Raw genomic sequence first — 19,137 nt, 5'->3', positions numbered from 1 at the left:
GCAGTCTGGCCACTCCGGCAGTTCAGCGCAGTCTGACCACTCCGGCAGTTCAGCGCAGTCTGACCTCTCTGGCGACTGTTGACTGGCGGGCAGCTCTGACGACTGTTGACTGGCGGGCAGCTCTGACGACTGTTGACTGGCGGGCAGCTCTGACGACTGTTGACTGGCGGGCAGCTCTGACGACTGTTGACTGGCGGGCAGCTCTGACGACTGTTGACTGGCGGGCAGCTCTGGTGATGGTTGACTGGCGGGCAGCTCTGACGACTGTTGACTGGCGGGCAGCTCTGACGACTGTTGACTGGCGGGCAGCTCCGACGACTGTTGACTGGCGGGCAGCTCCGACGACTGTTGACTGGCGGGCAGCTCCGATGACTGTTGACTGGCGGGCAGCTCCGACGACTGTTGACTGGCGGGCAGCTCTGACGACTGTTGACTGGCGGGCAGCTCTGTCGACTGTTGACTGGCGGGCCGCACTGACGACTGTTGACTGACGAGGCTGGGTTCACGCACTTGAAGCCTGGTGCGTGGTGCTGGTACTAGGCGTACCCGATTGTGACCACGCACCTCCATGCTAGTGCGGGGAGCTGGCCTGGGGCTCCATTCTTGCCCCGCAACACTCCTCTTGTGCCCCCCCCCTAAAAAATTCTTGGGGGTGCCTCTCGGTCTCCCTTACCTCGCCAGCCTTCTTCCGATGCTTGGTCGTGTTAAGGTGGGGAATTCTGTCACGATTGTCTTCAGTGAAAGAGGACCAAAGCGCAGCGGAAGTGTGGATACTCATATTTTTAATGTTCAAAAAAGGAGTAGAGCATCCACTTGAAACAAACAAAACAACAAACAATACTCGCAACAGTGTGGCAGGCTCGTCCAAACGCAGTGCACACAACAATTCCCCACAAACCCAAAAGGCAAAGTAGGCCACTTATGTGTGACTCCCAATCAGCCACAACCCTCTACAGCTGTGCCTGATTGGAAGTCACACGGCCAAAATTAATGAAACCACAAAACACACAGACTCTTCTGCCACGTCCTGACCCAACTACACCCTCTACTGGTCAGGACGTGACAATGGGACCACGCAGCCGTCATACCGATCAGGAAGGAGACGTGTTCTGTCTCCTAGAGATTAACGTACTTTGGTGCGAAAAGTGCAACTTAATCCCAGAACAACAGCAAAGGACCTTGTGAAGATGCTGGAGGAAACAGGTACAAAAGTATCCATATCCACAGTAAAACGAGTCCTATATCGACATAACCTGAAAGGCCGCTCAGCAAGGAAGAAGCCACTGCTCTAAAACCACCATAAAAAACCAGACTACGGTTTGCAACTGCACATGGGGACAAAGATCGTACTTTTCGGAGAAATGTCCTCTGGTCTGATGAAACTGTTTGGCCATAACAACCATCGTTATGTTTGGAGGAAAAAGGGGGAGGTTTGCAAGCTGAAGAACACCATCCCAACCGTGAAGCACGGGGGTGGCAGCATCATGTTGTGGGGTGCTTTGCTGCAGGAGGGACTGGTGCACTTCACAAAATAGATGACATCATGAGGGAGGAAAATTAGGTGGATATATTGAAGCAACATCTCAAGACATCAGTCAGGAAGTTAAAGCTTGGTCACAAATGGGTCTTCCATATGGACAATAACCCCAAGCATACTTCCAAAGTTGTGGCAAAATGGCTTAAGGACAACAAAGTCAAGGTATTGGAGTGGCCATCACAAAGCTCTGAACTCAATCCCATAGAAAATTTGTGGGCAGAACTGAAAAAGCATGTGCGAGCAAGGAGGCCTACTAACCTGATTCAGTTACACCAGCTCTGTCAGGAGGAATGGGCCAAAATTCACCCAACTTATTGTGGGAAGCTTGTGGAAGGCTATCCGAAACATTTGACCCAAGTTAAACAATTGAAAGGCAATGCTACCAAATACTAATTGAGTGTATGTAAACTTCTGACCCACTGGGAATGTGATGAAAGAAATTAAAGCTGAAATAAATCATTCTCTTTTCTATTATTCTGACATTTCACATTCATAAAATAAAGTGGTGATCCTAACTGACCTAAAACAGGGAATTTTTACTAGGATTAAATGTCAGGAATTGTGAAAAACTGAGTTTAAATGTATCTGACCAAGGTGTATGTAAACTTATGACTTCAAATGTATATGCCCACAGGAAGAAATGACGGTGCCTGTAAGTGTGATTTATTTACCTATTTAAAACAAGTTGTTGTTTCGTTTTGCTTAGAATTCGTTTATAATTATTCGTTCTCTTTTTAGGCCTTATCAATAATCAATTTAATCTTTCTTATTGACAATGTTTGGCATGTCCATGCTCAGCCATAAGGCAATTTACAGTAGGCTTATAATGTACGTTTTATACCATACATTTTCCTTGACACCCAAAGGTACTTGTTACATTTCGAATGCTTAGAGGAACAGAAAATGGTCCAATTCGCGCACTTATTAAGAGAACATCCCTGGTCATCCCTACTGCCTCTGATCTGGAGGACTCACTAAACAGAGAACATCCCTGGTCATCCCTACTGCCTCTGATCTGGAGGACTCACTAAACAGAGAACATCCCTGGTCATCCCTACTGCCTCTGATCTGGAGGACTCACTAAACAGAGAACATCCCTGGTCATCCCTACTGTCTCTGATCTGGAGGACTCACTAAACAAAGAACATCCCTGGTCATCCCTACTGCCTCTGATCTGGAGGACTCACTAAACAGAGAACATCCCTGGTCATCCCTACTGTCTCTGATCTGGAGGACTCACTAAACAGAGAACATCCCTGGTCATCCCTACTGCCTCTGATCTGGAGGACTCACTAAACAGAGAACATCCCTGGTCATCCCTACTGCCTCTGATCTGGAGGACTCACTAAACAGAGAACATCCCTGGTCATCCCTACTGCCTCTGATCTGGAGGACTCACTAAACATAAACGCTTCCTTTGTAAATGATGTCTGATTTAAAAAAATTAATGGAAAAAATAGTGCCGTCTGGTTTTTAATATAAAGAATATGAAATATGTAATGCTTTTACTTTGATACTTAAGTATGTTTAAAACCAAATGCTTTTACTTAAGTAGTATTTTGCTAGGTGACTTTTACTTGAGTCATTTTCTATTAAGGCATTTTTCCTGAAGTTTACTCAACATTTTCCACCAATTCTCTGTTCCTGCGATCCATCAAACGCATTAAGGTGTGTCATCATAGTGGTCTGTGATTGGTGGTAATCATTGAGATGTGTCATCATAGTGGTCTGTGATTGGTGATCATCATTAAGGTGTGTCATCATAGTGGTCTGTGATTGGTGGTCATCATTAAGGTGTGTCATCATAGTGGTCTGTGATTGGTGGTAATCATTGAGATGTGTCATCATAGTGGTCTGTGATTGGTGGTCATCATTAAGGTGTGTCATCATAGCGGTCTGTGATTGGTGGTCATCATTAAGATGTGTCATCATAGTGGTCTGTGATTGGTGGTCATCATTAAGGTGTGTCATCATAGTGGTCTGTGATTGGTGGTCAGACTCACTCAGGCAGAATAAAATCAATCTTGTGCCTTTTTTCAATGCTGATTTGAATGTCATTGAGAAATAATGAATGAAATAATTAAACATCCTTTCTGAATGTGAAAGCAACTTATAGAGCAACTTATAGAAATAATCATCTAGTTTTTAAAAAGTATCTGTAATCTAAAAACAATATATTTTTGCTGGTAAAGTAAGAGATTACAGCTACAGGTTTTTTTGTAATCCATTACTCCACAAACCTGCCTACCATCTCCCCTGTCAGATAGTTACAGTAGACCTACTACCATCTGTCAGATAGTTACAGTAGACCTACTACCATCTCCCCTGTCAGATAGTTACAGTAGACCTACTACCATCTGTCAGATAGTTACAGTAGACCTACTACCATCTCCCCTGTCAGATAGTTACAGTAGACCTACTACCATCTGTCAGGTAGTTACAGTAGACCTACTACCATCTGTCAGATAGTTACAGTAGACCTACTACCATCTGTCAGATAGTTACAGTAGACCTACTACCATCTGTCAGATAGTTACAGTAGACCTATTACCATCTGTCAGATAGTTACAGTAGACCTACTACCATCTGTCAAATAGTTACAGTAGACCTACTACCATCTCCCCTGTCAGATAGTTACAGTAGACCTACTACCATCTGTCAGATAGTTACAGTAGACCTATTACCATCTGTCAGATAGTTACAGTAGACCTACTACCATCTGTCAGATAGTTACAGTAGCCTATTACCATCTGTCAGATAGTTACAGTAGACCTACTACCATCTGTCAGATAGTTACAGTAGACCTACTACCATCTGTCAGATAGTTACAGTAGACCTACTACCATCTGTCAGATAGTTACAGTAGACCTACTACCATCTGTCAGATAGTTACAGTAGACCTACTACCATCTGTCAGATAGTTACAGTAGACCTACTACCATCTCCCCTGTCAGATAGTTACAGTAGACCTACTACCATCTGTCAGATAGTTACAGTAGACCTACTACCATCTGTCAGATAGTTACAGTAGACCTACTACCATCTGTCAGATAGTTACAGTAGACCTACTACCATCTCCCCTGTCAGATAGTTACAGTAGACCTACTACCATCTGTCAGATAGTTACAGTAGACCTACTACCATCTGTCAGATAGTTACAGTAGACCTACTACCATCTGTCAGATAGTTACAGTAGACCTACTACCATCTCCCCTGTCAGATAGTTACAGTAGACCTACTACCATCTGTCAGGTAGTTACAGTAGACCTACTACCATCTCCCCTGTCAGATAGCTACAGTAGACCTACTACCATCTGTCAGGTAGTTACAGTAGACCTACTACCATCTCCCCTGTCAGATAGTTACAGTAGACCTACTACCATCTGTCAGATAGTTACAGTAGACCTACTACCATCTCCCCTGTCAGATAGTTACAGTAGACCTACTACCATCTCCCCTGTCAGATAGTTACAGTAGACCTACTACCATCTGTCAGATAGTTACAGTAGACCTACTACCATCTGTCAGATAGTTACAGTAGACCTACTACCATCTGTCAGATAGTTACAGTAGACCTACTACCATCTGTCAGGTAGTTACAGTAGACCTACTACCATCTGTCAGATAGTTACAGTAGACCTACTACCATCTGTCAGATAGTTACAGTAGACCTACTACCATCTGTCAGATAGTTACAGTAGACCTACTACCATCTGTCAGATAGTTACAGTAGACCTACTACCATCTGTCAGATAGTTACAGTAGACCTACTACCATATGTCAGATAGTTACAGTAGACCTACTACCATCTGTCAGATAGTTACAGTAGACCTACTACCATCTGTCAGGTAGTTACAGTAGACCTACTACCATCTGTCAGGTAGTTACAGTAGACCTACTACCATCTGTCAGATAGTTACAGTAGACCTACTACCATCTCCCCTGTCAGATAGATACAGTAGACCTACTACCATCTGTCAGGTAGTTACAGTAGACCTACTACCATCTCCCCTGTCAGATAGTTACAGTAGACCTACTACCATCTGTCAGATAGTTACAGTAGACCTACTACCATCTCCCCTGTCAGATAGTTACAGTAGACCTACTACCTGGTAGTTGTGAATCCTGTGATATTATTGGCTACCATACTACATGACCAATCTCTCTACATACTTGTGTCTCTATATACACACCATAATATATAACACTATAATATATAACGCTATAATATAAAACACTATAATATGTAACGCTATAATATATAACACTATAGTATATAACACTATAATATATAACAATATAATATATATCACTATGGTATATACACACTATAATGTATAAAACACTATAATATATAACACTATAATATATACACACTATAATATATAACACTATAGTATATAACACTATAATGTATAAAACACTATAATATATAACGCTATAATATATAACACTATAGTATATAACACTATAATATATAACACTATAATATATAACACTATGGTTCTCAATAAATACGTGAAAAATGCTTTTATTGATTATGATTTTTCTCTCCAGTGGCGCTGAACTTCCAGACTCCCTCTAAGGAGATGGACCTGAACCAGGGCAGGTTCCGATCCAACGGGCAGAGTGGATACGTCCTGAAGCCTGACTTCCAGAGATACCCTGGGACAGAGTTTGACCCAGTGACCCTCACCAAGGGACCCTGGCTCAAACACAAGAACTTCCACGTCATGGTGAGAAACATTGCTATAGTGTTTTATACATTATAGTGTGTATATACCATAGTGTTATATATTATAGTGTGTATATACTACAGTGTTATATATTATAGTGTTATATATTATAGTGTTATATATTATAGTGTTCTATAGTATAGTGTGTATATACCATAGTGTTATATATTATAGTGTTATATATTAAAGTGTTTTATACATTATAGTGTGCATATACTATAGTGTTATATATTATAGTGTTACATATCATAGTGTTATATATTATAGTGTGTATATAACATAGTGTTATATATTATAGTGTTATATATTATAGTGTTTTATACATTATAGTGTGTATATACTATAGTGTTACATATTATAGTGTTATATATTATACTGTTATATATTATAGTGTGTATATAACATAGTGTTATATATTATAGTGTGTATATAACATAGTGTTATATATTATAGTGTTATATATTATAGTGTTTTATACATTATAGTGTGTATATACTATAGTGTTATATATTATAGTGTTATATATTATAGTGTTATATATTATAGTGTGTATATAACATAGTGTTATATATTAAAGTGTGTATATACTACAGTGTTATATATTATAGCGTTATATATTATAGCGTTATATATTATAGCGTTATATATTATAGTGTTATATATTATAGTGTTATATATTATAGTGTTATATATTATAGCGTTATATATTATAATGTTATATATTATAGTGTTATATATTATAGTGTTATATACCATAGTGTTATATATTATAGCGTTATATATTATAGTGTTATGTATTATAGTGTTATATACTATAGTGTTATATATTATAGTGTTATATATTATAGTGTTATATACATTATAGTGTTATATAGTATAGTGTGTATATACCATAGTGTTATATATTATAGTGTTATATATTATAGTGTTATATATTATAGTGTTATATATTACAGTGTTATATATTATAGTGTTATATAGTATAGTATTATATATTATAGTGTTATATATTATAGTGTGTATATACCATAGCGTTATATACTATAGTGTTATATATTATAGTGTTATATATTATAGTGTTATATATTATAGTGTTATATAGTATAGTGTGTATATACCATAGTGTTATATATTATAGTGTTATATATTATAGTGTCATATATTTTAGTGTCATATAGTATAGTGTGTATATACCATAGTGTTATATATTATAGTGTTATATATTATAGTGTTATATATTATAGCGTTATATATTGTAGCGTTATTTATTATTTATTATAGTGTTATATATTATAGTGTTATATATTATAGTGTGTATATACTATAGTGTTATATATTATAGTGTTATACATTATAGTGTGTATATACCATAGTGTTATATATTATAGTGTTATATTTTATAGTGTTGTATATTATAGTGTTATATTGCATAGTGTTATATATTATAGTGTGTTATATATTATAGTGTTATATATTATAGTGTTATATATTATAGCATTATATATTATAGTGTTTATATACTATAGTGTTATATATTATACTGTGTATATACTATAGTGTTATATATTATAGCGTTATATATTATAGTGTTATATATTATAGTGTTATATACTATAGTGTTTTATACATTATAGTGTGTATATACCATAGTGTTATATATTATAGTGTGTATATACTATAGTGTTATATATTATAGTGTTATATATTATAGAGTTATATATTATAGTGTTATATACTATAGTGTTATATTTTATAGCGTTATATATTATAGTGTTATATATTATAGTGTTTTATACATTATAGTGTGTATATACCATAGTGTTATATATTATAGTGTGTATATACTATAGTGTTATATATTATAGTGTTATATATTATAGTATTATATATTATAGTGTTATATATTATAGTGTGTTATATATTGTAGTGTTATATACTATATTGTGTATATACTATAGTGTTATATATTATAGTGTTATATATTATAGTGTGTTATATATTATAGTGTTATATATTATAGTGGTATATATTATAGTGTGTATATACTATAGTGGTATATATTATAGTGTTATACATTATAGTGTGTATATACCATAGTGTTATATATTATAGTGTTATATATTATAGTGTTATATATTATAGTGTTATATTGCATAGTGTTATATATTATAGTGTGTTATATATTATAGTGTTATATATTATAGTGTTATATATTATAGTGTTATATACTATAGTGTTTTATATTATAGTGTTATATAGTATAGTGTTATATATTATAGTGTGTATATACCATAGTGTTATATATTATAGTGTTATTTATTATAGTATTATATATTATAGTGTGTATATACTATAGTGTTATATTTTATAGCGTTATATATTATAGTGTTATGTATTGTAGTGTGTAAATACTATAGTGTTATATATTATAGTGTTATATAGTATAGTGTGTATTTACCATAGTGTTATTTATTATATTGTTATATATTATAGTGTGTTATATATTATAGTGTGTATATACTATAGTGTTATATATTATAGTGTGTATATACCATAGTGTTATATATTATAGTGTGTATATACTATAGTGTTATATATTATAGTGTGTATATATTATAGTGTGTATATACTATAGTGTTATATATTATAGTGTGTTATATATTATAGTGTGTATATACTATAGTGTTATATATTATAGTGTGTATATATTATAGTGTTATATACACTGCTCAAAAAAATAAAGGGAACACTTAAACAGCACAATGTAACTCCAAGTCAATCACACTTCTGTGAAATCAAACTGTCCACTTAGGAAGCAACACTGATTGACAATAAATTTCACATGCTGTTGTGCAAATGGAATAGACAACAGGTGGAAATTATAGGCAATTAGCAAGACACCCCCAATAAAGGAGTGGTTCGGCAGGTGGTGACCACAGACCACTTCTCAGTTCCTATGCATCCTGGCTGATGTTTTGGTCACTTTGAATGCTGGTGGTGCTTTCACTCTAGTGGTAGCATGAGACGGAGTCTACAACCGACACAAGTGGCTCAGGTAGTGCAGCTCATCCAGGATGGCACATCAATGCGAGCTGTGGCAAGAAGGTTTGCTGTGTCTGTCAGCGTAGTGTCCAGAGCATGGAGGCGCTACCAGGAGACAGGCCAGTACATCAGGAGACGTGGAGGAGGCCGTAGGAGGGCAACAACCCAGCAGCAGGACCGCTACCTCCGCCTTTGTGCAAGGAGGAGCAGGAGGAGCACTGCCAGAGCCCTGCAAAATGACCTCCAGCAGGCCACAAATGTGCATGTGTCTGCTCAAACGGTCAGAAACAGACTCCATGAGGGTGGTATGAGGGCCTGACGTCCACAGGTGGGGGTTGTGCTTACAGCCCAACACCGTGCAGGACGTTTGGCATTTGCCAGAGAACACCAAGATTGGCAAATTCGCCACTGGCGCCCTGTGCTCTTCACAGATGAAGCAGGTTCACACTGAGCACATGTGACAGACGTGACAGAGTCTGGAGATGCCGTGGAGAACATTCTGCGGCCTGCAACATCCTCCAGCATGACCGGTTTGGCGGTGGGTCAGTCATGGTGTGGGGTTGCATTTCTTTGGGGGGCCGCACAGTCCTCCATGTGCTCGCCAGAGGTAGCCTGATTGCCATTAGGTACCGAGATGAGATCCTCAGACCCCTTGTGAGACCATATGCTGGTGCGGTTGGCCCTGTGTTCCTCCTAATGCAAGACGATGCTAGACCTCATGTGGCTGGAGTGTGTCAGCAGTTCCTGCAAGAGGAAGGCATTGATGCTATGGACTGGCCCGCCCGTTCCCCAGACCTGAATCCAATTGAGCACATCTGGGACATCATGTCTCGCTCCAGCCACCAACGCCACGTTGCACCACAGACTGTCCAGGAGTTGGCAGATGCTTTAGTCCAGGTCTGGGAGGAGATCCCTCAGGAGACCATCCGCCACCTCATCAGGAGCATGCCCAGGCGTTGTAGGGAGGTCATACAGGCACGTGGAGGCCACACACACTACTGAGCCTCATTTTGACTTGTTTTAAGGACATTACATCAAAGTTGGATCAGCCTGTAGAGGGGTTTTCCACTTTAATTTTGAGTGTGACTCCAAATCCAGACCTCCATGGGTTGATAAATTGGATTTCCATTGATTCTTTTTGTGTGATTTTGTTGTCAGCACATTCAACTATGTAAAGAAAAAAGTATTTAATAAGATTATTTCATTCATTCAGATCTAGGATGTGTTATTTTAGTGTTCCCTTTATTTTTTTGAGCAGTATTTAATAGTGTTATATATTATAGTGTTATATATTATAGTGTGTTATATATTATAGTGTTATATATTATAGTGTTATATATTATAGTGTGTTATATATTATAGTGTTATATATTATAGTGTGTTATATATTATAGTGTTATATATTATAGTGTGTTATATATTATAGTGTGTATATATTATAGTGTTATATATTATAGTGTTATATATTATGGTGTGTATATATTATAGTGTTATATATTATAGTGTTATATATTATAGTGTTATATATTATAGTGGTATATATTATAGTGTGGTATATATTATAGTGTGTATATACCATAGTGTTATATATTATAGTGTTATATATTATAGTGTTATATATTATATTGTTATATATTATAGTGTTATATATTATAGTGTTATATATTATAGTGGTATATATTATAGTGTGTTATATATTATAGTGATATATATTATAGTGGTATATATTATAGTGTGGTATATATTATAGTGTATATATTATAGTGTTATATATTATAGTGTTATATATTGTAGTGTTATATATTATAGTGTTATATATTATAGTATTATATATTATAGTGGTATATATTATAGTGGTATATATTATAGTGTGGTATATATTATAGTGTTATATATTATAGTGTGTTATGTATTATAGTGTTATATATTATAGTGCTGTATATTATAGTGGTATATATTATAGTGTTATATATTATAGTGCTGTATATTATATTGTGTAAATACTATAGTGTTATATACTATAGTGTGTTATATATTATAGTGTGTTATATATTATAGTGTTATATAGTATTGTGTGTATATATTATAGTGTGTATATATTATAGTGTGTTATTTATCATAGTGTGTTATATATTATAGTGTTATATATTATAGTGTTATATATTATAGTGTGTTATATATTATAGTGTTATATATTATAGTGTTATATATTATAGTGTTTTATATATTATAGTGTTATATATTATAGTGTGTTATATATTATAGTGTTATATTTTATAGTGTGTTATATATTATAGTGCGTATATATTATAGTGTTATATATTATAGTGTTATATATTAGGGTGTGTATATATTATAGTGTTATATATTATAGTGTTATATATTATAGTGTTATATATTATAGTGTTATATATTATAGTGTGGTATATATTATAGTGTGTATATACCATAGTGTTATATATTATAGTGTTATATATTATAGTGTTATATATTAGGGTGTGTATATATTATAGTGTTATATATTATAGTGTTATATATTATAGTGTTATATATTATAGTGGTATATATTATAGTTTGGTATATATTATAGTGTGTATATACCATAGTGTTATATATTATAGTGTTATATATTATAGTGTTATATATTATAGTGTTATATATTATAGTGGTATATATTATAGTGTGTTATATATTATAGTGTTACGTATTATAGTGGTATATATTATAGTGTGGTATATATTATAGTGTATATATTATAGTGTTATATATTATAGTGTTATATATTGTAGTGTTATATATTATAGTGTTATATATTATAGTGTGGTATATATTATAGTGTTATATATTATAGTGGTATATATTATAGTGTGTTATATATTATAGTGTTATATATTATAGTGGTATATATTATAGTGTGGTATATATTATAGTGTATATATTATAGTGTTATATATTATAGTGTTATATATTGTAGTGTTATATATTATAGTGTTATATATTATAGTGTTATATATTATAGTGGTATATATTATAGTGGTATATATTATAGTGTGGTATATATTATAGTGTTATATATTATAGTGTGGTATATATTATAGTGTTATATATTATAGTGTGTTATATATTATAGTGTGTTATATATTATAGTGTTATATATTATAGTGTGTTATATATTATAGTGGTATATATTATAGTGTGGTATATATTATAGTGGTATATATTATAGTGTTATATATTATAGTGTTATATATTATAGTGGTATATATTATAGTGTGTTATATATTATAGTGTTATATATTATAGTGGTATATATTATAGTGTGGTATATATTATAGTGTTATATATTGTAGTGTTATTTATTATAGTGTGTTTTATATTTTAGTGTTATATATTGTAGTGGTATATATTATAGTGTGGTATATATTATAGTGTTATATATTATAGTGTGGTATATATTGTAGTGTTATATATTATAGTGTTATATATTATAGTGTGGTATATATTATACTGTAATTGTATTTTATTGAATTGTGATATATTTGATGATATTATTATTAAATGAGTGTAACATCACAACATGTATTGTATTAGCTACGTGTTGAACACAGTGAAGACACCTACAGAGATTGAGTCAGAAGTGGTTATCCACATGGCTCCTATTGGACAAGGGGTTTTATTGTTGTTATCCACATGGCTCCTATTGAACAAGGGGTTTTATTGTTGTTATCCACATGGCTCCTATTGGACAAGGGGTTTTATTGTTGTTATCCACATGGCTCCTATTGGACAAGGGGTTTTATTGTTGTTATCCACATGGTTCCTATTGGACAAGGGGTTTTATTGTTGTTATCCACATGGCTCCTATTGGACAAGGGGTTTTATTGTTGTTATCCACATGGCTCCTATTGAACAAGGGGTTTTATTGTTGTTATCCACATGGCTCCTATTGGACAAGGGGTTTTATTGTTGTTATCCACATGGCTCCTATTGGACAAGGGGTTTTATTGTTGTTATCCACATGGCTCCTATTGGACAAGGGGTTTTATTGTTGCTTCCTATTGAACAAGGGGTTTTATTGTTGTTATTGAACTTGTATCAGAAGGTTTTTTAGCAACACTACTGAGATGAATTGTGTGTCAAACGATAAGACTTGATTGAATTGAGAGTTGAGATGTGATTCAAGAGACTTGATTGAATTGAGAGTTGAAATGTGATTCAAGAGTCTTGATTGAATTGAGAGTTGAGATGTGATTCAAGAGACTTGATTGAATTGAGAGTTGAGATGTGATTCAAGAGTCTTGATTGAATTGAGAGTTGAAATGTGATTCAAGAGTCTTGATTGAATTGAGAGTTGAGATGTGATTCAAGAGTCTTGATTGAATTGAGAGTTGAGATGTGATTCAAGAGACTTGATTGAATTGAGAGTTGAGCTATGGTTCATTAGCTTGTGTACTACACTACAGAACATCAAATCAATGCTGCTTTGAAATATGTGTGTGCATGTGCGTGTGTGTGTGTGTGTGTCTGTCTCTAGGTGATCTCAGCCCAGCAGCTGCCCAAGATAAACAAGGACAAGTGTAAATCCATCGTGGACCCGCTGGTTAAAGTGGAGATCTACGGTGTTCCAGCTGACACATGCAGCAAGGAGACACGCTCCATCGAGAACAACGGTGAGACACACACACACACACACACACACACACACACACACACACACACACACACACACACACACACACACGCACACACACACACACACACAACCACACACACACACACACACACAACCACACACACACACACACACACACACACACACACACACACACACACACACACACAACCACACACACACACACGCACACGCACACACACAACCACGCACACGCACACACACACACACACACAACCACACACACACACACACAACCACACACACACACACACAACCACTAACACACACACACACACACACACACACAACCACACACACAACCACACACACACAAACACACACACACACACACACACACAACCACTCACACACACACACACACACAACCACACACAACCACACACACACACACACACACACACAACCACTCACACACACACACACAACCACTCACACACACACACACACAACCACTCACACACACACACACACACACAACCACTCACGCACACACACACACACACAACTCCTCACACTGCAGGTTTTAACCCCATGTGGAATGATGTTCCTCTCTGACCAGGTTTTAACTCCATGTGGAATGATGTTCCTCTCTGCAGGTTTTAACCCCATGTGGAATGATGTTCCTCTCTGACCAGGTTTTAACTCCATGTGGAATGATGTTCCTCTCTGCAGGTTTTAACTCCATATGGAATGATGTTCCTCTCTGACCAGGTTTTAACTCCATGTGGAATGATGTTCCTCTCTGACCAGGTTTTAACTCCATGTGGAAGGAAGTTCCTCTCTGCAGGTTTTAACTCCATGTGGAATGATGTTCCTCTCTGACCAGGTTTTAACTCCATGTGGAATGATGTTCCTCTCTGACCAGGTTTTAACCCCATGTGGAACGAGACGTTTCAGTTTGACATCCATGTACCAGAGCTGGCGCTGGTCCGCTTCCTGGTCGAAGACTATGACTCCACCTCACAGAACGACCTAATTGGACAGTACTGCCTGCCACTCACCAGTCTACAGAACGGTAATCTCTCTCTCTCTCTATATATATATATATATATATATATATATATATATATATCTCTCTCTCTCTCTCTTTCTCTCTCTCCATTGCTGACTTACTCAAACCTCACGTCCTGTTTCCCAGGTTACCGCCAAGTCCCTCTGCTCACCAAGCATGGTGATGTCATCCCCTCCGCAGGCCTGTTTGTTCACCTCATGCTGCTGGACTCCAAATAGACCCCGCCCACTTCACACGGAGCCCTCCCACATCAAACGAACTCCTCCCACATACGACAGACTCCTCCCACATCAAACGAACTCCTCCCACATACTACTGACTCCTCCCACATAACACAGACTCCTCCCACACCACAAGGACCCCGAAAACGTGTGTTTTTGCATCTATGCGGTGGGTGGGTCTGACATGCTAAGTTGCTTTTTAAAAGTATTGTATGTGAATGATACAAGCAAGTAAAGGATCCTATTGAGAGTAGTTAGTATGTTGCTGGTCCTATAGAGGGTAGTTAGTGTGTTGCTGGTCCTATAGAGGGTAGTTAGCAGGTTGCTGGTCCTATAGAGGGTAGTTAGTATGTTGATGGTCCTATAGAGGGTAGTTAGTAGGTTGCTGGTCCTATAGAGGGTAGTTAGTAGGTTGCTGGTCCTATAAAGGGTAGTTAGTATGTTGCTGGTCCTATAGAGGGTAGTTAGTAGGTTGCTGGTCCTATAGAGGGTAGTTAGTAGGTTGCTGGTCCTATAGAGGGTAGTTAGTGTGTTGCTGGTCCTATAGAGGGTAGTTAGTGTGTTGCTGGTCCTATAGAGGGTAGTTAGTGTGTTGCTGGTCCTATTGAGGGTAGTTAGCAGGTTGCTGGTCCTATAGAGGGTAGTTAGTGTGTTGCTGGTCCTATAGAGAGTAGTTAGTATGTTGCTGGTCCTATAGAGGGTAGTTAGTGTGTTGCTGGTCCTATAGAGGGTAGTTAGTGTGTTGCTGGTCCTATTGAGGGTAGTTAGCAGGTTGCTGGTCCTATAGAGGGTAGTTATTGTGTTGCTGGTCCTATAGAAGGTAGTTAGTGTGTTGCTAGTCCAATAGAGGGTAGTTATCATTCGTCCAGTCATGAGTTGAGGTGATTTGAAGAGCTATAGACGTATTACTGACGTTTGCTAGAACTTTTTAATCAGAGACTAAAGGGAATCTGGCAGACAAAACTATCTATGGATTGTAACGTAACTGGCCATTCTTTTAAGAAAAGCATACGTGATGCTTTAAAAAAAAAAAGTATGACTAAAATGTTCTTAAAGTTTATGTGTTGTTTATTTTATAGGACAGAATGTTTTGCTTCCTAACTGATAGCATGACACAATATCACTGTTGCCTTCTGCTATTATTACATGTTACTTTAACCCTCTTTGTCTCTTCAAACAAAGAAAACAGTATGGTTCAATTGTACAAACAGCATTATGTGTCTTTATAAAATGTGATTTTGTTGCAAAATGACAATGTTTTAAAAAAAAATATTTTAAATTATTATTCTGCTATCAATCGGCAAAATAAACAGCATTGGACAAATTATGAATACTTTGTCAGCACTCGTCCATATTACATGATAATCATTACCTGCTCATTACCTGATGATGGCTCACCGCTCTTCGTACTTGGCGACTTCAACCTCCTGACATCTGCCTTTGATGTATTTCTCTCCCCTCCTTGCCTCTTTTGACCTCACCCCTTCTCAATCCCCTCCCACTCACAAGGCAGACAACATGAACTCATCTCTACTAGAGGCTGTTCTCCTACTAATCTCACTGTAACCCCCCTCCCCTCCAGGTCTCTGTTCTCCTACTAATCTCACTGTAACCCCCCTCCAGGTCTCTGTTCTCCTACTAATCTCACTGTAACCCCCCTCCAGGTCTCTGTTCTCCTACTAATCTCACTGTAACCCCCCTCCAGGTCTCTATTCTCTTACTAATCTCACTGTAACCCCCTCCAGGTCTCTGTTCTCCTACTAATCTCACTGTAACCCCCCACCAGGTCTCTGTTCTCCTACTAATCTCACTGTAACCCCCCTCCAGGTCTCTGTTCTCCTACTAATCTCACTGTAACCCCCCTCCAGGTCTCCGTTCTCCTACTAATCTCACTGTACCCCCCCTCCAGGTCTCTGTTCTCCTACTAATCTCACTGTAACCCCCCTCCAGGTCTCTGTTCTCCTACTAATCTCACAGTAACCCCCCACCAGGTCTCTGTTCTCCTACTAATCTCACTGTAACCCCCCTCCAGGTCTCTGTTCTCCTACTAATCTCACTGTAACCCCCCTCCAGGTCTCTGTTCTCCTACTAATCTCACTGTAACCCCCCTCCAGGTCTCTGTTCTCCTACTAATCTCACTGTAACCCCCCTCCAGGTCTCCGTTCTCCTACTAATCTCACTGTACCCCCCCCTCCAGGTCTCTGTTCTCCTACTAATCTCACTGTAACCCCCCTCCAGGTCTCTGTTCTCCTACTAATCTCACTGTAACCCCCCTCCAGGTCTCCGTTCTCCTACTAATCTCACTGTACCCCCCCTCCAGGTCTCTGTTCTCCTACTAATCTCACTGTAACCCCCCTCCAGGTCTCTGTTCTCCTACTAATCTCACTGTAATGCTCCAACCCAACACCCCAATCCGAGCACTCAGTTCTGTCACCTCTGGTTTGTTGGCCCCACCCCTATGGAACGCCAGCTCCCGCTCAGCCCAGTCCAAGATCTTCTCTGTCCTGGCACCCCAATCATGGAACCAGCTTCCCCCTGAAGCTGGGACAGCAGAGTCCCTTCCCATCTTTCGAAAGTACCTGAAACCCTAGCTCTTCAATGAGTATCTTAAATAATACCCCTGCTCACCTCGACACCCCCCCGAACCGACACAACGCTGAACCGACACAATGCTGAACCAACACAATGCTGAACCAACACAATGCTGAACCAACACAACGCTGAACGAACACAATGCTGAACCAACACAATCCTGAACCAACACAATGCTGAACCAACACAATGCTGAACCAACACAATCCTGAACCAATACAATCCTGAACCAACACAATGCTGAACCAACACAATGCTGAACCAACACAATGCTGAACCAACACAATCCTGAACCAATACAATCCTGAACCAACACAATGCTGAACCAACACAATGCTGAACCAACACAATGCTGAACCAACACAATCCTGAACCAACACAATCCTGAACCAATACAATCCTGAACCAACACAATGCTGAACCAACACAATGCTGAACCAACACAATCCTGAACCAACACAATGCTGAACCAACACAATTGCAGTTGAACGTAAGTTTGTTGAGTCCTTTGTTGAAGGTAAGTGTAACTACCAAGCCTGTGATTGGTGGTAGTCCCACCTAGCTACCTAAAGATGAATGCACTAACTGTAAGTCGCTCTAGATAAGAGTGTCTGTTAAATAACTTTTTTTTAAAAGATTGATTCGACCAGTTCAAGAGATCTTACAGCTTAACTTGACCACATTATTAATGAGGTTCAAGATATCTTACATTTACATTTGACATTTTAGTCATTTAGCAGATGCTCTTATCCAGGTTTACATTTACATTTTTTTTATATATATTTTTGGATGGGGAGCATCCCTGCACAGCTATTTTCAGGTCTCTCCAGGGATGTTCGATCAGGTTCAAGTCCGGCTTCTGGCTGGGCCACTCAAGGACATTCAGAGACCTGTCCCGAAGCCACTCCTGCGTTGTCTTGGCTGTGAGCTTAGGGTTGTTGTCCTGTTGGAAGGTGAACGTTCACCCCAGTCTGAGGTCCTGAGCGCTCTGGAGCAGGTTTTCATCAAGGATCTCTCTGTACTTTGCTCCATTCATCTTTTAAGATCCTCTTCCCTACCTCCAACGCGGACAACCCAACTCCGCAATCTACTGGAGACTTATTGTGGGAAGCTTGTGGAAGGCTACCCAAAACGTTTGACCCAAGTTAAACAATTTAAAGGCAATGCTAGCAAATACTAATTGAGTGTATGGAAACTTCTGACCCACTGGGAATGTGATGAAAGAAATAAAATCTGAAATAAATCATTCTCTCTACTATTATTCTGACATTTCACATTCTTAAAATAAAGTGGTGATCCTA

At 37.5% G+C, this 19,137-nt stretch overlaps 1 protein-coding gene across 2 annotated transcripts in view; it reads left to right on the top strand.

Annotated features, from left to right (window-relative positions):
• Positions 1-16,575, top strand: part of plcd1a (phospholipase C, delta 1a) — a 77,890-nt gene extending 61,315 nt beyond the window's left edge. The window contains exons 12-15 of one of the 2 annotated variants that reach the window (XM_029755073.1): positions 6,095-6,273; positions 13,850-13,985; positions 14,877-15,026; positions 15,150-16,575. In XM_029755073.1, the coding sequence (XP_029610933.1) occupies positions 6,095-6,273; positions 13,850-13,985; positions 14,877-15,026; positions 15,150-15,241 (557 nt within the window). In that variant the 3' untranslated portion in view covers positions 15,242-16,575. Of the gene's footprint in view, positions 1-6,094; positions 6,274-13,849; positions 13,986-14,531; positions 14,799-14,876; positions 15,027-15,149 lie in introns of those variants that run through there. The other variant, XM_029755074.1, reaches the window with a different exon arrangement.
• The last annotated feature ends 2,562 nt before the right edge of the window (positions 16,576-19,137 follow it).

This window comes from Salmo trutta, chromosome 6, assembly GCF_901001165.1.
Source record: "Salmo trutta chromosome 6, fSalTru1.1, whole genome shotgun sequence".
In the NCBI taxonomy this organism is placed as follows: domain Eukaryota; kingdom Metazoa; phylum Chordata; class Actinopteri; order Salmoniformes; family Salmonidae; genus Salmo; species Salmo trutta.
The sequence above is the reverse complement of the archived record's forward strand: the minus strand, read 5'-3'. Positions and strand labels throughout refer to the sequence as shown.